This window comes from Betta splendens, chromosome 15, assembly GCF_900634795.4.
Source record: "Betta splendens chromosome 15, fBetSpl5.4, whole genome shotgun sequence".
NCBI lineage: Eukaryota > Metazoa > Chordata > Actinopteri > Anabantiformes > Osphronemidae > Betta > Betta splendens.
This window is the reverse complement of record NC_040895.2, coordinates 2,920,670-2,945,285: the sequence shown is the minus strand read 5'-3', so window position 1 is coordinate 2,945,285 and position 24,616 is coordinate 2,920,670. Positions and strand designations below refer to the sequence as shown.

The window sequence follows — 24,616 nt, the reverse complement described above, 5'->3', positions numbered from 1 at the left end:
ATCCTGTACTCCAGCTGGTGCCTTATGAGTGCCGCAAGCTCGTCCATTTTGTTTCGGGAGAGATCTCACATTTCCAGTGATGACAGACGGTAGAGCGGGTCTGAAGCGTCTCATTTTCTCCCGTCGTAGCCTGCCACGTTGGGTCTTCACAGGCAGCTTAGCGGAGAGATCTAGATCTTGTGTCTTTCCCTGGGGAGAGCTATGGCCCTGCTCTGCGCGATCAGTTGCTGTAAACAATGCACACTCTGGACCTGACGCACATCGTAGTTTTAAGCAGCATTTGTACTGTGCAAAACTAAAAAAAAAAAAAAAACATGTACAAGTTATGTATACTAGTATACTTAACGAAAACAGGAAAGGAAAGCATAAATAAGCAAAGAAAGTATTAAATAGAATGAAGAGGACAGGAGCTATTGTAATCAGCTGCCAGCTTGACCGGTACCGGAGGGGAAAAAAAAAGATAACATTGTAAATATACGCTGTACTGATTAATTTTATTTGACAGTCAAGTATTGATTACATGCAGGCCTTACATCACAGTAAATAATTAGACATTAGAATTTTCTGGACCTTTGCTTCCAAAAAAAACAGACCTCTTTTGGTTGAATACCCTTGTTCTGAAGTTCTAAAGTCATTAATTTTCAACTGGAATTTATTATTTAGATCATGTTAAAACCAGAGGGAATATAAAAAAACTGCTGCAGATTCTCTTAACATCCAGCAAAAAAAAAATTACAATTTGGTAAACCCATCCCCACAAACATCAAAAGGGTGGCTTGACATATCTCTAGGGACACCATAAGATATATATAAACTAATTTGGAATAAATGGATACAAACAATCTCTCCTACGCATGCAGGATTTGAAACCATGCATGTGTGTATTTGTAACTTCCCTTAATCAAGTTGTATTGCCTATTTACTATCCTACTGAAAACCCCCAGTCATGCTATGTCTGGGCTTATGTTTTGGATCTGGGAGGAACTAGTTTATATTTATATTTAAGCACTTTTTTGCACATAAAAATGAGAAAGAAAGGGTCTGAGAGTGTGTACCCGAGTGCCATCTTGGGTACTACCTTTCTCCAATAAAAATATAATTACAAAAACTTAAATATATAAAGAACAATCATTAATTATTCTCATTTTTAGCTATATATATATATGCACGTGCACTCACTTTGCAATAAAACGGATGAACTGTCCATGCTGCTCAACAAAAACGGAGACTTTTCCACATCCTGTGTTTTGTGTTTTATGGAGACGTGGCTGTGCAACCTCATACTGGACGCTGCGCTACAGCTGCGGGGATTCCAACTGCACTAAGTGGACAGACACGTGGAGCTTTCCGGCAAAATGGAATATGTTTTTACATCAACAGCGGCTGGTGCAGCGATGTTTCAGAAGTTTCTCAACTTTGTTCTCCGGACCTTAAGACCTTCACCATCTTCGTCGACCTTCATCGACTGCAAGCCCTTCTACTCCCCCCGTGATTTCTCCTCATTCTTCCTTGATGGCGTTTACATCCCTCCACAGGGCGATGTGCGCGCTGCCCAGCGAGGGCTGGCTGAGGAGCGTAGAACGGACAAACCCAGACGCCTTTATCATCGTCCTGGGAGACTTTAATAAAGCCAACCTCTTATTTGAACTCCTCAAATACAAACAGATCATCAAATGTCTGACCAGAGAGGGAAAGGTACTGGACCGCTGCTACACCACCATCAGCGGTGCTTACTGAATCATGCCGTCCCCTGGGCTGCACTGGGCCTGTCCGACCACATCATGGTGCACCGGATTCCAGTCTACAGGCAGAAATTAAAACTCTGCAAGCTGATGGTGAGGACCTGTAAGAAGTGGACCAGTAAAGCTGTGGGGGAATTTCAGGAGTGTCTGGACTGCACAAACTGGGACGTTTTCAGGTCTGCCACCAACAGCTTGGACGAGTACACAGACATCATCAACTTCTGTGAGGACAGCGTCATTCCAACATGCACCAGGGTGAGCTTCAACAATGACAAACCCTGGTTCGCAGCTAAGCTCAGACAACTGAGGTCAGAGAAAGAAGCTGCATTCAGAAGTGGGGACAGAGACAAATACAAAGAGGCCAAGAGCAGATTTAGCAAGGAGGTCAGAAAAGCTAAATCAGCCCATGGTGAGAGAATAGAACAGCAGTTCTCAGCAAACAACTTTGCTTCTGGAAAGGGCTCAAGACAACCACCAACTACTAGCCCAGAGCCCCCCACTGTCTGAATGACCTGCGTCTGGCCAACAACCTGAATACATTCTACTGCCGTTTTAAGCAGGCAGCAGACAGTCCCCCCCCCCCCCCCCCCCCCCCCCCCCCCCCCCCCCCCCCCCCCCCCCCCCCCCCCCCCCCCCCCCCCCCCACACCACACACACACACAGCCATTGTCCGGTAACAACCCTTCCCCCCACAGCCCCACCTGACCCAACCACACAGCTTCACACCTCACCGACCACCCCCCAGACACCACTCTCCATCAAAGAGGGAGATGTAAACAACTTGTTAAACGGCTGAACCCCTGCAAAGCTGCGGGCCCGGACTCTGTCTCCCATCCTGAAGCACTGTGCCAACCAGCTATCTCCAGTGTTCACAGACATCTTCAACACCTCACTGGAGAACTGTCATGTGCCAGCCTGCTTCAAATCCTCAGTCATCATCCCTGTCCCCAAAAAGACCAGAATCACAGGACTGAATGACTACAGACCCGTTGCCCTGACCTCTGTAGTTATAAAGTCCTTTGAGCGCCTCGTCTTCTCCTACCTCAAAGACATCACAGACCCCCTCCTGGACCCCCTGCAGTTCGCCTACAGAGCCAACAGATTGGTAGACGATGCTGTAAACATGGCCCTCAACTTCATCCTCCAGCATCTGGACTCTCCAGGATCCTACGCCAGGATCCTGTTTGTAGACTTCAGTTCTGCCTTCAACACAATAGTTCCATCCCTGCTCCATGACAAACTCTCCCAGCTGAATGTGCCTGACTCCACCTGGAGGTGGATCACAGACTTCCCTACGGACAGACAGCAGTATATGAGGCTGGGAAAGAGTCGGCCTACAGAAGTAAGATAGCCAGTCTGGTGTCATGGTGCAGCGCTAACAACCTGGAGCTCAATGCTCTGAAGACAGTGGAGATGACAGTGGACTAAGGAAGGACCCAGTCCCCCTTCCCCCCCATCATCCTCTGTGACATCCCGGTGACCTCTGTGGAGTCCTTCTGCTTCCTGGGCACCATCATCAGCCAGGACCTCAAGTGGGAGCAGAACATCAGCTCCATCATCAAGAAGGCTCAGCAGAGGTTGTACTTCCTGAGGCAGCTGAAGAAGTTTCACCTTCCTGTAAAGATGTTGGTAAACTTCTACACTGCCATCATCAAATCCATCCTCACGTCCTCCATCACGGTCTGGTGCGCTGCGGCCAGAGACAAGGCCAAGCTGCAGCACCTCATCCACTCTGCAGAGAAGGTGATCGGCTGCCACCTCCCGTCTCTCCTGGAGCTGCACATCTTCAGGACCCGGAGACGGGCAGCCAGGATTGTAGCCGACCCCTCTCTCCCAGGACATAAACACTTTCGGCCCCTCCCCTCTGGCAAGTAGCTCCGGTCCATCAGGACCAGGACCTCGCGCCACAGAAACAGCTTCTTCCCAACTGCAGTCAGCCTGTTGAACAGTGCCCCAACTCCCTCATGTTGTATGCTGTACTGTTTGTACTTTTTCTTATGCTCAGATGCACCACCTGCCAACACCAAGTCAAATTCCTCATTCTGTAAAGTGCACTCTACAGAACCTGGCAATAAATCTTTTCTGATTCTGATTAACATACAGTAACTGGTTCCGCCTATTAGGTGGCGTTACCGAATTACTACTACTTATTTTTCTTCTTACTCCTTAGTTTAGATATGCATGGTTTCTAAACAGTGTATTCACCATTACAGAGTAATGAGTATAATTGTATTTTATGTGTGCTGTTTTAACAGAGGCAGCTGGCTGGTTTGCTGTCAGATCTCGGCTGCATCAGTTCAGCTCTACTCATTTATGAAAAGTTGGAACTCTGGGAGGATGCAGTTATATGCTATGAGAGACTGGGCCAGCATGGCAAGGTAAAATGCATGCATGCATGTACACACAGTCAGTTGTAAAGTGAGTGGAGATATATGTATACAGATTGAAAAGTATCAGAGCAAGCACAGAGGTCTGCAGTACTCCAAAGCTAATCCTTATGCATATGGAGGATTTGTCATTGACATGAACAAACTGGAATCTGTTCAACAAACAGGATTTAAACCATCCCAGTTCTCCTCCTTTAATTCTGATGCCATGTTCAGTCTCTATAATAGAATATTGTGTTCTATTGTATTGAATGCAACAATAACATCTAACAAGACAGGGACAGAACCTTTTTTTTTCCCCTGGCACAGGTCAAGCTGGCTGATGGTCATAACAGCTCCTATTCTCTTCCATTTATTACTTTTCTGGCTTATTTAAGTTTATCTTTGTCTTGTTTTGTTAGTTACATTAGTGTTCATAACCTGTAAAAAACTTTTGTTGAGCGTGCACCATTCAATTTAATTTTATTTATATAGTGCCAAGTCACAACAAGGTTATGTCAGGCACTTTGTAAGGTTTAAGACCTTACACAGCTAAACCCAACAGATCCCACATACAGCAAGCGTTTAATTTGACAGCAACAGAGGGTTAGGTTTCTTCTAACAAGGAAGAAACCTCCAGCAGAACCAGGCTGGATGTGGATGGACGCGGCCATCATCCTCGGCTGGTTGGGGTGAGGGGATAGAATTAGAGAGAAAAGCACAGCAACAACAACAAGAGCACAGGCAGGATGGTTGGATCAGAGACTGGATGCAGGCAGAATGTTTGGATCCGCAGCTGTCCATCACAGACACAGCTCTCTCAAATACCTGTAGGTGAGGACAGAGTGGGGGAGAGAAAGAGACAAGGTTAGTTGAACATAGAACAATGATGGGAGGTTATTGGACAGAAGCGGTAGAAGGAAACAAATGAGCACAGTGTATAAATGAAGTCCCCCAGCAGTCTATGTCTATCCATCCATCCATCCATCCATCCATTTTCATCCGCTTATCCGGGGCCGGGTCGCGGGGGCAGCAGTCTAAGCAGAGAGTTCCAGACTTCCCTCTCCCCGGACACTTCCTCCAGCTCTTCCGGTGGGACCCCAAGACGTTCCCAGGCCAGCCGAGAGACGTAGTCTCTCCAGCGAGTCCTAGGTCTTCCTCGGGGCCTCCTACCGGTGGGACATGCCCGGAACACCTCCCCAGGGAGGCGTCCAGGAGGCATCCGAACTAGATGCCCGAGCCACCTCAGCTGGCTCCTCTCGATGTGGAGGAGCAGCGACTCTACTCCGAGCTCCTCCCGGGTGACAGAGCTCCTCACCTTATCTCTAAGGGAGCGCCCAGCCACCCTGCGGAGGAAGCTCATTTCAGCCGCTTGTATCCGTGACCTTGCCCTTTCGGTCATGACCCAAAGCTCATGACCATAGGTGAGGGTAGGAACGTAGATTGACCGGTAAATTGAGAGCTTTGCCTTTCGGCTCAGCTCCCTCTTCACCACGACGGACCGATACACCGACCGCATTACTGCAGCCGCCGCACCAATCCGTCTGTCAAACTCACGCTCCCTCCTTCCCTCACTCGTGAACAAGACCCCAAGATACTTAAACTCCTCCACTTGAGGCAGGAACTCTTCTCCAACCTGGAGAGAGCAAACCACCTTTTTCCGGTCGAGAACCATGGCCTCAGATTTGGAGGAACTGATTCTCATCCCAGCCGCTTCACACTCAGCTGCAAACCGCACCAGCGCACGCTGGAGGTCCTGGCCTGATGAAGCCAACAGGACAACATCATCTGCAAAAAGCAGAGATGCAATCCTGTGGTCCCCAAACCAGACCCCCTCCGGCCCCTGGCTGCGCCTAGAAATTCTGTCCATAAAAATAATGAACAGAACCGGTGACAAAGGGCAGCCCTGCCGAAGTCCAACATGCACCGGGAACAGGTCTGACTTATTGCTGGCAATGCGAACCAAGCTCCTGCTCCGGTTGTACAGAGACCGAACAGCCCTTAGCAAAGGGCCCTGGACTCCATACTCCCGGAGCACCCCCCACAGGATGTCACGAGGGACACGGTCGAATGCCTTCTCCAGATCCACAAAGCACATGTAGACTGGTTGGGCAAACTCCCACAAACCCTCAAGCACCCTGCTGAGGGTATAAAGCTGGTCCAGCGTTCCACGACCAGGCCGAAAACCACATTGTTCCTCCTGTATCCGAGGTTCGACTATCGGCCGAATTCTCCTCTCCAGTACCCTGGCATAGACTTTCCCAGGGAGGCTGAGAAGTGTGATCCCCCTATAGTTGGAACACACTCTCCTGTCCCCCTTTTTGTAAAGAGGGACAACCACCCCGGTTGTCCAGTCCAGAGGAACTGTCCCCCTCCTCCACGCGATGTTGCAGAGGCGTGTCACCCAAGACAGCCCCACAACATCCAGAGACTTGAGGTACTCAGGACGGATCTCATCCACCCCCGCTGCTCTGCCACCGAGGAGCTTTATAACTACCTCGGTGACCTCAGCCTGGGTGATGGGCGAGTCCGCCTCTGAGTCCCCTGCCTCTGCTTCCTCAGCAGAAGGCATGTCGGAGGGGTTGAGGAGATCCTCAAAGTACTCCTTCCACCGTCCGATAACATCCCCAGTTGAGGTCAACAGCTCCCCACCTCCACTGAAAACAGAGTTGGTAAAGAACTGCTTCCCCCTCCTGAGGCGCTGGACGGTTTGCCAGAATCTCTTTGAGGCCGAGCGATAGTCCTCCTCCATGGCCTCCCCGAACTCCTCCCAAGCCCGAGTTTTTGCCTCCGCAACGGCACGGGCTGCAGCACGCTTGGCCTGCCGGTACCCATCAGCTGCCTCAGGAGTCCTACAGGTCAACCATACCTGGTAGGACTCCTTCTTCAGCTTGATGGCGTCCCTTACCTCCGGCGTCCACCACCGGGTTCGGGGATTACCACCACGACAGGCACCGGAGACCCTGCGTCCACAGCTCCGAACGGCCGCGTTGACAATGGAGACGGAGAACATGGTCCACTCGGACTCTATGTCTCCCACCTCCCTCGGAATCTGGTCGAAGCTCTCCCGGAGGTGTGAGTTAAAGGTCCGTCTGACAGAGGGTTCAGCCAGGCGTTCCCAACAGACCCTCACAATACGTTTGGGCCTGCCAAGTCGTTCCAGCCTCCTTCTCTGCCAGCGGATCCTACTCACCACCAGGTGGTGATCAGTTGACAGCTCAGCCCCTCTCTTCACCCGAGTGTCCAAAACATATGGCCGAAGGTCAGGTGAAACGACTACAAAGTCTATCATCGACCTCCGGCCTAGGGTGTCCTGGTGCCACGTGCACCGATGGACACCCTTATGTTCGAACATGGTGTTAGTTATGGCCAAACTGTGCCTAGCACAGAAGTCCAATAACATAACACCATTCGGGTTCAGATCAGGGAGGCCGTTCCTCCCAATCACGCCTCTCCAGGTATCACTGTCGTTACCTACGTGGGCATTGAAATCTCCCAGAAGAACGATGGGGTCCCCAGTTGGAGCGCTTTCCAACACTCCCTCCAGGGACCCCAAGAAGGCCGGGTACTCCACACTGCCATTCGGCCCGTAAGCACAAATGACGGTGAGTGACCTATCCCCCACCCGAAGGCGCAGGGAAGCGACCCTCTCGTCCACCGGGGAAAACTCCAACACATGGCGACTAAGCTGGGGAGCTATGAGCAAGCCCACACCAGCCCGCCGCCTCTCACCGCAGGCAACTCCAGAGTAGAAAAGGGTCCAGCCCCTCTCAAGGAGTTGGGTTCCAGAGCCCAGGCTGTGTGTGGAGGTGAGCCCGACTATTTCTAGCCGGTACCGCTCGACCTCCTGCACAAGCTCAGGCTCCTTTCCCCCCAGTGACGTGACATTCCATGTCCCAATAACCAGATTGGTTATCCAGGGATTGGGGCGCCCAGGCTCCCGCCTTCGACTGCCGCCCAATCCACTCTGCACCGGCCCCCTACGGTTCCTCCCGCGGATGGTGGGTCCACTTGAGGACGGCCCCACGTCGCTCTTTCGGGCTGTGCCCGGCCGGGCCCCGTGGGAATAGGCCCGGCCACCAGGCGCTCGCATACGAGCCCCAACCTCGGGCCTGGCTCCAGGGTGGGGCCCCGGCTGCGCCATACCGGGCGACGTCTCTGGCCTTGGTGGTTTATCCAAGCTGTCTATTGCAGCTTAACTAAGAGACCTGTGACTAACAATTATTGCCAGTGACCTGAACCATCTCTAAGTATAAGCTTTATCAAAAAGGAAGGTTTTAAGCCTGATCTTAAAGGTGGAGAGTGTGTCAGCTTCTCGAACCTGAAGAGGGAGCTGGTTCCACAGGAGTGGAGCTTTGTAGCTAAAAACTCTGCCTCCCATTCTACACTTAAAGACTTTAGGATCCACAAGTAGCCCAGCACTCTGAGAACGAAGTGTTCTGCTGGAAGGATAGGATACTGTGCTTTGTAGGTGAGTTGGAGAATTTTAAATTATATCCAACATTTTACAGGCAGCCAGTGCAGAAAAGCTAATGTAAGAGAAATGTGATCTCTCTTTTTAGTCCTGTCAGAACTCTAGCATTTTACCATTTTGAATTAGCTGGAGGCAGAGCAGCTGCTTGCGCTGCCTATAGCTCATCCTCCCTCCCACCTCTAGGAAGAACTGACCATAAAATCCTGCATCTTCTGCCTATGTATGAACATGTTGTACACATGCAGACTTTCACCTCTGGCCACAAAGCTCCACACTCACAGGCTGAGGGGGACCTGAGCTGGGTCAACGACCTGAACTTACATACCAATAGGTTTGATCAAGCACCCACTCACACACCCCAGCAGCTGCCTCCAAATCGTTTGTCACCTCACACCACTGGACCACCCCCTTAAGCACCTCGAGCAGAGCTCAGGCACATCAAGGCCAGAAAAGCAAACGGACCAAATGGCATCAGCTCCAGACTCCTAAAGTCCTGCGCAGGTGAACTGTGTGGAGTCATGGAATATGTCTTCAACATGAGCCTCAAGCTGAGGGTGGTACCACGTCTCTGGAAGACCTCCTGCTTGGTATCGGTACCTAAGACACCGCATGCTAGCGAGCCAAGGACTGTGTGTCTGACACTCTGATAATACAATAAAAGTAGCTGAACATTTTAAAATTTGAACGGCATCTATAGCTCAAAGTGTGTAGGACTAGTTAGGTACTCATTAGTATGTCTAAGTTTCCAAAGTTCAAGAACAGAGAGTAAAGAAAAGTAATGCGACGCGAAAAGAAAGTTGAAACACATTTAAAGATAGAGGGATTACAAAAGAAGTTATAGTAGTAAAAACTGAAGTAGAAGCAAAAGCGTCTCCACTAGGGTGTCAGTGGTTTTAATACCCCAGGGGCAGTGGTCACTTTAGGGCAGAGAAATGATTTCAACCAGTGTTGAAAAGTTCCACCCCTTCAGATCAGGTATCATACTATTTGATTTGGTTCGATTCTAAATTTGGGATAACCAAGATTTCCTCTTTTCATCAAGCTCAAAGTTCCATCACACAATAACACAGTACACATGTAACGGTCACATTGGCACTAAAATAAGCAGAGAATTTAGAATGGTTAAAATAAGGCTTTATACGTGGCCCTTTAAAAGCTATAACAGATGAAATGTTATTCAATGATGAATGGTCTTTTCCCTATGTAACACTAAAACATACACAAATAGTAATTGCAAGCAACATCAAACTTTAAACAGCTTATTCTGAATATTACTAATTAAACTACTGTAACATTGACTTACAATAAAATACATCAATGAGGTTACATATTTTACCTGGGGTACCTAAAACATATGTATGGTGCACAGATTAAAACAAGGTGAGTATCTTTAATTCAACTTTTAGAAGTTCAAAGGAAAGCATGGTGAGAAGTTGTCTGAGGTCCCCTTGTTTTTGAGGAAATTCCTGGCAAGTCTGTAGATCAGGTGTTGAGCATCACACAGAAACCAATCTAATATCAAATAATAGCATTTTGTACACAAAATACAATGGCATCAGTTTCATGGCAGTTAAAAGTGTGGTGCATCTGAACCAGAATTTGGGTCCAAATGAAGAGTTTTCCTTTTTATTACTTCACATTCCAGGTTTACAATCCAGATCTCCTAGGCTAGTGGGCGAGTCCATTAAATGAGTCTTGGTAGAGAAATTATAAGACAAGTCTTGGTCTGGTTACTGATAAGGTGGTGGAGGACTCTGTTGAGATTTAGGTGGTGTCACCTGAAGTGTGGAAACAGTGTTCTGTGGAATAGACAAGAATTCTGTGTATTCTTATCTTCTGGCGAATCGCAGCATTGTCTCTGTGGAAGGGAGTGAAGCTTACATGTGGTGTTAAGTTACCTAGGTCCAGACGTGGATTGCTACAAATACATTGTACATAGTAAGTTGTGTTCTACATTTTAGATGTACTGAAATTGTGATCCACTACATGCTATTAAACTTTTGAGATGGTTTATCACACTGATGAAGATTTCCATAACATTTTGGTGTCAGAAGTGGGATGGATGAAAATGGACGGCTGGAATTTCGCCTGATGCTGGGTCTGTGTTTCGGACAGTGGACTTTCTATTTAGTTTGTTAGTACAGTGTTACGAATCATCTCTGTTTATGCTAACACTTTGGGTGTTTAGCGCTTTGAAGTGGTTAAGTTACTTGATGTGTGTTTTTAAACTTTGTAATGCTTTGATGCTGAGTGAAAGCCCATTTAGTCTGTGTAAAATTGTGTAGTAGCAGATGCCAGTGATGCATAGGAAATTGCACAGTAACTATTTGTAATTAAAACAGTTCTTGTGTTTGTAGTAATATAGTTAAAGTTAAGATTAAAAAAAATGTTATAACTTTGGTGAAATTAATTTAGCATCTTGTTCATTTATGGTTGTATTGGGGTTTTTTTGTGTGGTACACCATGAGATAGGTGAGTGTGTGTGGGAGTGACCCTCAGTGGGCAGTGATGTGTTGGGTGTGTGAAAAATAAATGGGGTTTGCTTTCTGCTAAGAGCACACCCAAGGAGGTCTAATTGTTTCATGTCTCTTTGCCAGCACAAACTAATTTTTAGTTTTTGGAGCAAAAAAGACATGGATGATTTCACCAATAGTTAAGCACAACTAACGAACACCTACAGTATTTTATTGAATGTTGCTACAGTCTAGAAAGTATAAATTGAAGCTGAATGTGCATAGTTTAATACGAAATCATGCATTACTCCTTTTTCTACTGTATAAGGAAAATATCAAAGTGGACAAGCAATCTGTAATTAAAATAAATAAACATTGACAATGTTGACGTACTTCAACATATTGTAATTAAACACATAAATAGTTTCCTATTTAAACAGGAAGAGCCTAATCCAAAAATTGTTCAGTATTTATTGCAAGGGTCAGTCCTATTAACAGCAGTTCCTGTTATGGTGCATCATCTACAATGCATTGTGCTTTACATTTGCATATATTGTTGAATGCAGCTGATTGGATCTGCAAAACAAAATGTGCAAGCACGTGAATTTAACAAATGTATTGGTTTAAACCAAGACTTGAAAGTTGCAACAGCCCCAAAAGGGTAAACCTAAGCAAATGAGAAAATTTTAATACAAAATCATGCATTAATCATTGCAATTTCAATTTTAACATATTGTAGTGGCCCACAGCGGTTAGTCCCGCCCTGAGCCGCTAAGGCTTATGGGTAACACAACCGTTCTTGTGTTTGTAGTGTTATAGTTAAAGTTAGGGTTAAAAATGGTCTAACTTTTGGTGAAATTAATTTAGCCTTTTGTTCATTTATGGTTGTAATGTGTTCTTTTTGGGTTTTTTTTGTGGCACACCGTGAGTGAGGGGATTGTGTGTGGGAGTGACGATCAACGAGCAGTGATTTGTTGGGAGTGTAAATAACAGGCATTTGCTTTCTACTAATGGAGCTTTCTACTAAGAGAGGCTGTCTCTCTTGTCTGTTTACCTGCACATACCAATCTTAAATTCCACAGGTGAACAAGACAAACACCTATAGTTAAGCATAGGAATTAACTGTACAGTCAGTTAATTGGCCTAACTTAACTCTTGTTCCAATCAGTCCAAAAGGACTGTTTCAGGCCTGGATGTTGTTGCAATGTAGAAAATGCAAACTATGTGAATATTTTAACACAATCATGCATCAATCAGTCAGATGTGTCTTGTTGGTTTTGAGTCTAGATAAATATAACTGTTATAACTTATAAATATACCAAATATAGAGATAGATGATCTAGTAATGTCTTGAATAAGAGGGGCGTATGATTGATTTAAGATGTCAGTATATAAGTGTGATGACTTTTAAGTGCCCGTGTGCAATATAATAAGCACACTACAAGGTAAGTTGCTCAGAACGAATCTGTGAACGAACAAACTACCCTGTATGAAATAGTCTTTAGATTGATAGTCTTCTGGAGGTAATTGTGTGAATGCTAATTTCTAACCATGCAGTTGTATGGGAAAATCAGAACGAGGTGAAATTTGTGTTTGGTCCTCAAACATATTTTTTTTTCAAAGATTGTGGCTACAGTCGCAATTTCAAAATGTTCTGTTTAAAAAAAAAACATGCTCTCCTACTCTAACTGTGGCATGACGCACTTTAGCTCACGCAATACACACCAATAGAAAAGCTGAAAATTCACTGAAAACTGCTGCTTTTATTGTCTAAATATTTTGAGGGAGGGAGTGTGGGTTTTTATTATACTGTAAAATATTGTAATTCTAATATTGTAATATAGTATTATAAAACTATTTGTAATTAATCAGTTGAAACATTACTGAAACTACCAGATGAGTTGAATGTATAGCTGATCAGATCTGCAAAGAAAAAGTTGCAGAGCCGAATGTGCACAAATAAAACAGCAGTTTGATTTCAATAAAAATTATATAATGTTGTATATGTATGATGTAATGTATAAAAGACTTGTCCTAGTCAGATTTCAAACCAGGATCTCCTGCGTCAGAGTCCTGCTCTTTAGCCACTCAGCCAAACCAGCTTCTCAAAGCACTGCTTGGAGGGGCAGTATAAATACTACTGGAGAAACTTTCTAAAATGTCTTCATCTATAATATAGCTGAACATTAGTAATACCTTAAGCATATAACTCAATTTATCTAGGAAATACATATATTTATATTATGTGATTGCATAAACATGATTCAGACGGGAATCGAACCCAGATCCCCCATTCCAGAGTGAAGAATTTAAGCCATTGAGCTACAGAATATAATAGCTAAAAGACGATGTAGTTATGGAGCTTCCTCCATATGGAAAGAAATGCTTAGTAATTTTAACATTTGTTTTGTCTTCAATGAGCATTCAATAAGCATTTTATTATTATTTTTAAAACATTGTAGGGGCTCAGGGGGATTATTCCCCTCCCTGAGCCGCTAAGGCTTATGCGTAAAGTAACCGTTCCTGTGTTTGTAGTGTTATAGTAAAATTTAGGATTTAAGTAATGGTATAACTTTTGTGAAATTAATTTAGCCTTTTTGTTTACATATGTTTGTAATGTGTTCTTGTTTTATTTGCTGCATGGGAAGAGAGTGTGTGTGAGTGACTCTCAGGGCGCAGTCACACGTTGGATGTGTGACAAATAAAAGGGTTTGCACTCTAAGGGAGCACCCGAAAAGACATAATCTCTTCCTGTTTCTTCACATGCACAGAAATATCTCGGGTTGTGTATGAGACACATATATTCCCACCTACAGATTAGCATAGGAATTAGCTGTATAGTTAGTGAAGTATCCTATCTAACCTGTCATTATTGTATCTATAGGTAAAGGACAAAGCTGAAGAGCCTTCTGATTAAAAAAGTAATTTATCTAAACTCTCAAAGGCAGGAACCTCCACAAGGTCAACTCAATATTTGCAGTGAAGCTGATTTACACCTCTGCTTGATAGGCTTGTTACAGCAAAACCGTTTAGTTATTACAAAAATAACTTCACTTTATGAATCCAAAGGGTTCAGTGTAAAACTGGTGTGAGTTTTATGTTTGAGGAGTGGAAATTGTGGCCACGGTTGCGATTTAAAAATGCCAATCCTCTGTGACTCTCGCAAGTAGTCAGCGAAACATTTCCATTGAAGTCTATGGGGCCAACCTTATTGTCAACCAATGCACCAGCACTATAATGCTGGATAAGTTACCTTTACAGTTCAATGTACAGACCACAAAATAAATGGGTGGGATACATAGTTATGTTGAAAGCATAGTTTCTTGAGTGGAACAGGTACAGTCATGGGCAGTTGGCTGGGGAGATTTGAGGATCTTTGTTGTCTTCATCACGTTTTGGAAGACATCGGAAGCAGTGCAGCTGCTGTACAGATGGAGGATGCAGCTGTTTTCTTTGTCACCACTCTAGATGTTATCGATAATAGAATAGTAGATTAATGAAAGGTCCAGTATTTCCTATGTATCTCACAACCTTCACAAATGTAAACAATATATAGAGGTAGTTAGATCAGTTGTAATAGTGTTTGGAGCAAACACGTTTTCAACTTAGCTTTTATAGTGCTGGTTTGTTAAATCTTGCCATGGACAGAGATGTTAATAAGGTCCTCCATATACAGTAACGACCTGCGTCCAGCAGGACTTTATTGAATATGGGCTCCATCAGCTTTTCCACATAATCTGCACCATAACACTAGAATTACAAATTACAAATTACCCATAAAAAGACTACAAAATGAAAATAAGTTATTTAAAGAGTAAATATATAGACAATAATATAGATCAGATTCTGAATACTTCAACTACAACTACTCAAATGTGAAGCTAAAATGTCAATAAAACTCCCTATTGGCCAACAAATTATTACACTGCTGTTAAATGTACATACCTTTGCTCTTGAGGTCAGCAACAACTCTTGTTGCCAGGATACTGTCAAACAGCTCAGGACACCCTAAAAGCAAAGTTGCAATTGCTGTGGTTTAAACTAGTGTTTTCACGGCTTCAAAAGCTCCAAAACGATGTTTTAGTGTATCTGCATTGGTTTCTAACATTACGGCTTATAATGGTCATGTTCTGATGCCAGACTAAAGTAAAAAAGATCAATACACCCTAAAAGCACAGTTGCAATTGCCGTGGTTTAAACTAGTCTTTTAATGGCCTGAAAGGCTTCAAAATTATGTTTTAGTGCTTTTACATTGGTTTCTATCAGAACAGCTTATAATGGTCATGTTCTCATGCCAGACTAAAGTAAAAAAGCTCAATACACCCTAAAAGCACAATTGCATGTCCACAGCGTTTGTGTCAGTTTGAGAAGCAACCTCCTTGCCTTTCGGTAGCTGGGATGCTTGACATTATATTTACAGTTAGATGACTAGATAAGCAACACTTACGAGAAGACAGCAACAACATACATGCTAGACTCAGATAGAACTTGCCATAAACCAAATTCACAGGTCTACTTGAGCTACGACATACACACGACAGGCTCTGTAGTAATTAGTAAGTTGTGAGAGTCAGCTGTGTTTCTCTCGCAGCCAAACCCAAGTTGTACTGAACATCATGTGGAGGCTAGCGCTAGCTGCTAACGCTGCGCTACCATCGCGCTAGTGGCTAACATGACACTAGCAGCTAAAATGTGAGCTGAGTGAATTACCTCAGTACCATATATCACACGATTCGAACAGGACAAATGCTGGAGAGACTCAGACTCAGACAGCTCCTTGCAACACTGTCTCTTCCGTAGCCGTTAGCATCAACACTCAGTTAGCATCTGTAGTAGTAATCCACCTTTAATGACTTGGTATAAACAATGCCTAACTTCTGCACATGGCCTACTGTTCTCTCAATGTTTTACTTTTATCAATTTCTTGGCACCAACTAGAAAGCCAGTTGAGAAACAGTTATGGTTAAGTTAGCTAACTTTCCACAGGTACAAAGAACTAACCTTCACCCGTAACGTTAGCTGTGTGCTAAACATGAGGATGCAGACACATGTTGTAGCTCCCCTTATTCACAGACACAAGGTGTCAAAAGGCAAAAACAATTGCACTACTATGCATAAATATAAATCAATATATTACTTGGTGTGTCAGTAAGTCTGCTTCATCTAAAGCAAAATGTTAAGTCTGGTGAAAGCATTGATTTTCAAAAAAAAACTAATTAAAATAATCAAACTACAGACATACGATAACACCCAAACATTTTCTAAAACATCTTAACATAGTAGGAGCCACAAATTGCATTGATTATTTTGTAGTTCAATGGTGTTTGTAGCTTAAAGTATGCGGAAGTAGTTAAAGCTGAAAGAAAACAAAGCTGAAGAGGATTTGAAAAGTTGTTTCCATTAATTTCATTGAGAAAAAAATTGTTAAAATAGTAATAGTAAAAAGTTTAATAAATAAAAATAAAAATATGAAACATGAATGATAAAAAAATAATAGCCCATCTTAAAAAGCTGCACGTTTTGATAGTTGAATGGTTTCTATAGCTGAAAGTATGAGGGACTAGTTAGACGCAGATGCAAGAACTATAACTAAATAAAAATTCGAAAAACAATTAAGCATTCACTGTATTGTACAAGCAGCAGCTCGTAATTTTACTCAGACTTCACAGCGCAAGCTAAAAGAATAATATATTACTTACTCAGTGCTCATTCCACCATTCTATCCCTGCTGTGTTTCCTGTTTCTTCTCAGTATCCTAAAGCTAGTTCCTCTGTCCACATGTAGCCCCAAACTGATGGTGTGTTGTTAGCAGTAGAATCCGCAACTTCATCCAAACAAACTCAGCAGTGGTGAAATTCAGCACAGGGATATTCTGTTGTTTACATCAGCATGTGGTGCAGACCACTAGCTGTCTACTGCACACAGCTCCTATTAGCTGCTCTGCGGTCGCATGCTGTCAACTTGCTGTGACCTAACTTGTCTTGGCTGCACTCTGGATCATACAATTAAGTGTGTGAGCTCATGATAAATAATACACCAGGATGTGTTGGAGAAGGAATGAATGATAATTTCTCTGCAAAGAAAATATGGAGGAATCTGAGTGTCCCTTCATTCTACCCATACATACTACCCACACATACTACCCATGATGGTTTTGGTTTTTGGTCAACCCCCATTGAAACTTGGTGAAGTTTGGCAGATGTCCCTTTCCCTGGCAGGGTGAATAAGAAAAAGACAATTTTTCCATTACACTAACTTGTGGGAAAAGGGGGCTAGTGATACAAAAACTGCAATTTCCTAAAATTAATGAAAAAAAAAATGCAAATGACCTCATGTCAAAAACATGTTTTATGCGGAATACCTGGAATATAAAGATATTACAACTTTTCGTGTTGAAGATGTTGAAGAATAACAATACAGTTATTGCAAAAACACGTAATTTTTGAGTGTAGATATTGTTACGCTGTGCATCCAAGGGTTTAAGGTCTTTAGGCAGCAATTTAAGCAATCTTAGATGTACTGTAATTGTGATCCACTCTATGGCAGCATGCCAGTAAACTTTTGAGATGGTTTATCACACTGATGATCTCCAGTAAAAAAAAATTCAAGATTACACAACAAATAACATGTCAGTTAGTCGCTACCGGAGAGAAAATGCTAATAACTTAGATGAAAGTGGAAAAGTAATCCACACACAAGACATCACTACAAGCCTACGCTTGCCTGGGAGAAGGAGCAAGCAGTTTAGCAGGACTGAGCCAGAAACAGTTGTAGTTATACACATTACAACTAGATCCATACCGTAGTCATAGAACCTTAAAGACTTGTAAAGAAAACATCAACAATAATTTTGTAACTTCCAAACAAAAGAACAACTTTAAAGCAGAAGTAGAAAACCCAGAGACCCAACAGTTAACCTGGATTCCAATATAAACACCTTCCTGTTCTACATCAAATTCAAAATGAGCCAATACTTTATAAAATACTGTTTATATGTTTATGTTCTTTTTAGTGCTGGGCAACAAATAAAATGCTTAATCACATTAACTGCACGAGTTTTCTGCGATTAATCGTGTTTAACGCATTAATAAATAATATAACGCAGATTAAAATCTGAGAGCAACAGTTTTACTCGTGAGCCTCCCTCGAGACGCATCATCACAGCAAGAATGCACAGGTGCCATCATTCGTTGCAATGCTTTTAACATTCCTCAGACAGACATCTTCCAACACTAATCGGTCTGCAGTTTGTAGCTAACCGCTTACAGTAGCTGTGGCATTTGTTAGCTTGCCTTGCTTTTGTTCATACATCTCCCATACGCTACATCCAATGTAGTCTGCCAAAGTCTCCCTTCACTGTTTGTTTAGGTGGGCAATTTGCTGGCATAAACAGTGCGTATTCCAGGGATACTTCACACTCAAGGTACAGTACTATAGTGATTCAGCTGATTCCAATTCAGCTAGTGACTTAGTTCTATAAACGCCATAAAAAGAATCAAAATTTCAATGTGCAATATACTTGCAATATATGTGTGTAAGTGAAGATGTGCAATAACCTCATCAACCGTCAATCATCAATCTGCCACCCATAAATATGCTGTATGCCATGCTGTAGATATGCACAATAGTTACTTCCAAACTTTTTAAAGTTTACTTTAGTTTAGATTTGAAGTTTTCATTTAACGTTAGCTTTTTATTTTTCTTGTACAGTCAATACTGCTGTCCATTGTATTCTATCCTGTTTTGTCTGTTGCTGCTGTAGTATTTGGATGTGAGGAAGTCATAACATACTGTACTGCTCAATGTTTCAAGGAAGCATGGGACATCTATTAAAAAAAGAATGAGCATTATACCTGTGTTTTAAGAGTAACTTTAGAGTATGAGCTTTTATTGCAGAATGATGTTTCAGGGATAGCCTGTTACCAAACTGGTAAATTAAGGGGAAACGGATGAGTCTTGTGAGCCTTACTTCACCAGTAGCATGTATTACTTGGAGATACAAGATCATATACTGTACTGAACAAAAATATAAATGCAACACTTGTTTACACTGTACACTGTTTTTGCTCCCATTTGTTGAGCTTTATTGTTGCCAGTCTAAGGCACACCTATGCAATAATCATGCTGTCTAATCAACATCATTATATGGCACGCCTGTGAGGTGGGATCGATTATCTCAACATAGGATAAGTGCTCCCTATCATAGATTGATAGAAAAAATATTTGAGAAATATGGTTACTTTGTGTATGTAGAGTTCATGTAATAAAAAATGGGAGTAAAAACGAGCGTTACAGTTATATTTTTCTTGAGTGTATGTGAACAGGTTCTGTCACTCCCTTTTTTGTGATAGCGCTATATCTATATCTAATACATGCTGTTAATTTCCCCCACCTTCCTTTTGCTCTTCTGTACTATCCTGTTTTGTCAGGCTGAGGAGATAGTACGTAGAGAGTTAAAGAAGACGGCGACACCAAGTCTGTACTGCCTGCTGGGAGATATTCTAAAGGATCATCAGTACTATGACCAGGCGTGGGAGGTATCAGGCAGGCGCAGCTCCAGAGCCATGCGTTCCAAAGGCCTGCTGCATCTCCACAACAAGGAGTTCCAGCAGTGCATTGACTGCTTTGAACAGTCGCTCAAGATTAACACTTTGCAGGTACAAATAAAACACTACTGTATGCCTGCGGTGGTTACAGTAAACTAGACTGTCTATTGAATTTTAGTTTGATTTCTGTGCATTGACATTGACAATGAAGTCACTTTTGAAGGCACAAAGATATAGGTTGGCTGCAGCAGATATTTGTTGTGATATTTATTTTATCTACAGTCAAATCAAGCCAGTTTATTTAAAACAGGAGAAAATATCATATGCAGTACTGTTACTACATCTTGTTATATTTATGGTATATTCTGCCATAATGTAAACGTTAAAACTGAAACTCCCTTCCCCGTCTCATCTCAAAGACGATGATTTGACAACATTTTAAATGAATCTTTGTAAGGGCTATGTTCAGTGTGTCTGTGTGTTTGCACAGCTTGGTCTTTGGTTTTCCCTCGGATGTGCCTACATTGCCCTGCAGGGTTATGAGGGAGCAGCCAAGGCTTTCCAGAGGTGTGTGGCTCTGGAGCCAGATGTAAGTAGCCAATCACAAGAAGAAAAATATTATTGTTTACAACTCTTTCATAAAATGTTCTTCCACTTTTTTTCCTGTGTTATTCCTCAGAATGCAGAAGCGTGGAACAACCTCTCTACTGCTTACATCCGACTCAATAAGAAGTGAGTATATGTATATACTAAAAAGAAGAACTTGTTTGCTTGGGAGAAAAACCGGTGTGTGGGTAGCTCATGATATTCCAATATATTGGCATGATTTGATATAAAGTGGAACATGCACATTTGGGGATGAGGATGACCTTTAATAAGGCTTATAATAAGGAATAAGACTTGGTTTTAAGATTATAGGTAATATTAGGTTTATGGGTTTCCTAACTGAAATAGTTTGATCACAGAATGTACTGACTAAACTTGCCATACATGCAAACACATCTGTGTTTGCCATACATGCAAACAAAGATGTGCTTGCAAGTGTGGCATCAGTAATGGGCAGTACCTTCAGCAAATATTGGTAGGAAATACTGGCACATTCTTGGTCTAATGTCTGTATCTGCCTATTGTTGGCAGACACAAAGCGTTGCGTTCTCTGCAGGAAGCCCTGAAGTGTAACTACGAACATTGGCAGATCTGGGAGAACTTCATCGCTGTGAGCACTGATACTGGGGACTTTGTTGAAACTATTAAAGCCTACCACCGTCTGATGGACCTGAGGGAGAACTACAAAGACATCCAGGTAAAGAGTTTTAGTTAGGTTTTCCAGTAGCAAAACATTTGGCCAGTGGGCATTATGCAGCGTGAGCCACGTGTGCTTTGGGACCCAACATCTTTTTTCTAACACTTCATAGAAAGACTTGAGCAACCTAGGTAGTGTCTTGCCCAAGGACACTTTGTCACATAACCCAGGGTAGCCAGGAATCGAACGAACCTCCCTATAGTTGGTGGCCAACAGCTCTACCTCTTGAGTCACTGCCACCCTGTATGGGATGTTTCTTATTTTATACATTTCACATGTTTCTGTTTGGTATATCTTTTTTTTTTTTTTTTTTTCATTTTATAGTTGTTGGCGAAGTGTCATAAAGTCAGGAAAACTCCACTCCACAATGGAGCGTTTTTAAATTGGAAGAGTCACCTGTGATTGAACATGGTTCACTAGAATTTCACATTCCTTATTAATTCACCAGCTCACCTTGTCAGTGTCACTCTCAAGCAACACCAGTTTCTAGACAACTCCATCCTGCCCTGACTTCAGGGTGACTTTTTTGTGGGCTTGTTTGATTTTCTGTAGTTTTCTCTGTTGTACCTTTTTGTGTAAGTTAAATTAAGTGTCGGTGCAGAGACTGAGGTTAAGGTAATAGCTATATGAGCGGAGGCTGGGTACATTGTTGTGTCTGGTAAAAACAAGATTAACAGGCCAAATGCTTATTAATTCAGCTGTTGGGCCAGTGTTTTAATCGGTGGGATTATAATAAGATGTGAAATCTCTTCACACTGATCCTGACAATTTTTAGCATTGTAATTAGGGTATGAAATAAGGGTAATTTCTACAGACCTTAGAACATTGACTAGCGCCCCGTGAGCCTTTGCAGCCTCATACTTAATATCAAATCAAATATTTTTTAAACGGACCGTTTTTGTTACCTTTTCTCATTTTATTATTATTACTATTAGTGTGTTATAAACAGTATGTGTTTTTTCACCTATCCCCAGTTGTGTATTTCTCAAAACCTGTTTCTTTCAGAAATTCGGGAGTTTGAAGATTTGTTTTGTTGAGCACAGGGTCACTGACGTGTCTTATATCCACAGAGAATACAACAGTGCACAAAAAATATAGTATTACATGTCATTACTCAACAGTGACATGCGGTCACAAATGGGCTAATACATTATGTGTTCTGTTTCTGTTATATTGTCACCAATATAATGCTTACACCATGACTTTGTACAACCTTCCTAATGTGTTTATTGATATTTGCTGAGACACACACACACACCGCATATCACTGATACTCAAATGTCTGAGATGGTAATCAGTTGTTCTGTTACAAATGCTAATACCATTAGAAATGAATTAATGGATTTATAGAGAAAACATAAAGAACATTAGTAAAAGAAAACTGGAAAGTTTGTTGTATAGCTATTATATAAGTATGTATATAATTGGGTGTAAGACTGCATTACCAATAACATTGTTTCTTTTTGTTGTTTTCTTCTTTCTATTTGGGTAGATTCTTCAGATCTTGGTCAGAGCAGTTGTGGAGAACCTGACTGACAGCCAGGGTCAACAGGCAGGAACCCTTCAGGCTAAGCTGAAGGAGCTCCTGGGTCGCGTTACGTCCCGCCACAGCACTGATGCCGAGATATGGCGGCAGTATGCACTGCTGTATGGGGATGGTCACAGCTCCAACCCAGAGGACAATGAGAAGGTAAGTGTCACAACCAGCACCACTGTTGGAGGGAGGTTTGGTACAGCTTTTACGTGTAATGCTATATTTCTGATTTGATCACAAACATTGTAAGTTTGTACATGGTAGGAAGCTACTGTAGATATGGGACAAAACCGTTTTTGTGTGAGGTGCATGTGTCAGCCAGAACAATACTGGTGGTTCTCTGGGTATGTTTCAGGCTCTCCAGTTCTTGTCCAAGGCCCATCGCTGTCAGGTTCAATTGGGTGGCTGGGAGAAGGATCCTATCGTCTTAAAGGAAATGATGAAAGGAGCCATCAATATGGGAGAAGGTGAACACACAGCCATCATCCACAAACAAAGCCTTCGTTACGTATAACTCAAGCATTTAGCAACAGTGGTGCCATAAGGGGGCAGTGTCTCCACTTTTTGCTTGGAGGTGAGCCCAGACAGAGACCATTGATTTGATACAACCCCACCAAAACCATCAAATGAAACAGAGGGTTCTACAGCATGAAATCTCTTCACCAATGAGTGTAAAAATAGCTTTGGGCTGGTTTGTTCATAAACACTGCACAGATCTTACTGGATTTTAGCAGATTAATCCACACAGAAATTTTCTAGTTAATAGTCAACACAGGAAGCACATCACCCAATGTATGTACCCAATATGCACTCTGTAAATATTATTTGAACAGCAACATTGTTTTGGATCAGCATAAAATATTTGTTAACAATGAGAGCATGGTTATTTTTCAAAAGCTCACTGGGCTGGGCACACAGACATATATGCTAAAGCTTATCCAGGATCAGTAACAGAAACACAAATACAAGCATGCTGTTTGTATTTGTTTCAATTGTGCCTTGCTCTACTTAGTGCTTCAGTCAGAGCATCTAAAGGTAAAAACAGAAAGAGATACACATTTCAAATCCATGATTTAAAAATATATATTAGCAACCAACCTTAGCCGCTAAAAGTTCTTGTCTTGATTTCTGTCTCAGTGACCATCAGTTGCAGTAAGAGGAAGCCTCCAAAAGAGGCTCTTCAGATGCTCTCGTCCACCCGCCTTAGCCTCCGAAGCCTGGCCACCAAAGCTAAGGTACAGTTATCATTCAAAGTGTGATACCACCTTTGACTTTCCAACTGTTCACATGCCTCAAATGCAAGGATACAAAAGGAGCAGCATTTGTTACTGGACAAATTTGTTGGCTGAAATTAACTGTAAGAATAAACTACAGCAAGGCTAAATATACAGTAGGTTTGACATCATACTGACACAGCTGACATGGTGATTCAAGCAGAAAGCAATATTTACCTGATTTTAATTATTATCTGTTATGTTTTTTTTTCACAGTTAATACTCTTTTTATCTCCTATTTCTGTCTGTTGTTTTTGTTCAATTTTCTGTTGCTGCTGCAAAAGAAAGAATTTACACATCATTGGATTACCAAAGTCTTATCTAATAAATGTCAATCACTCATCCTCATGTATTTTCCTCTGTCCTCCAGCAACTGCACACAGACGTTGCCACGGGTCAGATCCACAATGAGCTGCAGGATAGTGTTGCTTCTCTGGATCAGATCGTCACAGAGTTGCAGGAGTTAAGTGCAAAGCTGAAGGATCAGTTGCCGTGATCATGAGCATAGACGCATCCTGAGATGTGGAAATGCATTGTTCAGTCATAGTGTGTTCTCAAATGTCAAGACAAAGGACTCCATTCACAATATTTTCATACTTTAATTTACTATACTTTGATGGAAACTGGATGATGACTAAAGCATCACAAAAAAATTAAAAGGATAAAAATACAAAATTTGACTGTTTTTGTTTTCTCAAAAATAGTGTTTATATTTTCTCCTAATGATGACAGGAAGAATCTGACCAACAGTGTTCATGTTTTCCACCATGCTGAGTGGATTCAATTTAATAATTGAGTATTAATGCAGAAACTTCTATATTTTTCAAAATAGCAGCACAAGGTTAGTTTTAAAGCTAAAGCCACGCTTTTATTGATCTAGTCAAACACCAGTTGACAAATGTCAATTCAAGGAGTTAATAATTA

At 42.5% G+C, this 24,616-nt stretch overlaps 1 protein-coding gene across 2 annotated transcripts in view; it reads left to right on the top strand.

Annotated features, from left to right (window-relative positions):
• The window catches only part of ttc27 (tetratricopeptide repeat domain 27), a 60,396-nt gene extending 36,029 nt beyond the window's left edge, over positions 1-24,367 (top strand). Inside the window, exons 12-20 of one of the 2 annotated variants that reach the window (XM_029175847.3) lie at positions 3,998-4,120; positions 19,465-19,692; positions 20,072-20,170; positions 20,261-20,313; positions 20,719-20,884; positions 22,377-22,574; positions 22,774-22,885; positions 23,556-23,653; positions 24,063-24,367. In XM_029175847.3, coding sequence (XP_029031680.1) covers positions 3,998-4,120; positions 19,465-19,692; positions 20,072-20,170; positions 20,261-20,313; positions 20,719-20,884; positions 22,377-22,574; positions 22,774-22,885; positions 23,556-23,653; positions 24,063-24,188 — 1,203 coding nt within the window. In that variant the 3' untranslated portion in view covers positions 24,189-24,367. The remainder of the gene's footprint in view (positions 1-3,997; positions 4,121-19,464; positions 19,693-20,071; positions 20,171-20,260; positions 20,314-20,718; positions 20,885-22,376; positions 22,575-22,773; positions 22,886-23,555; positions 23,654-24,062) is intronic. The other variant, XM_041074053.2, reaches the window with a different exon arrangement.
• Positions 24,368-24,616: the final 249 nt, after the last annotated feature.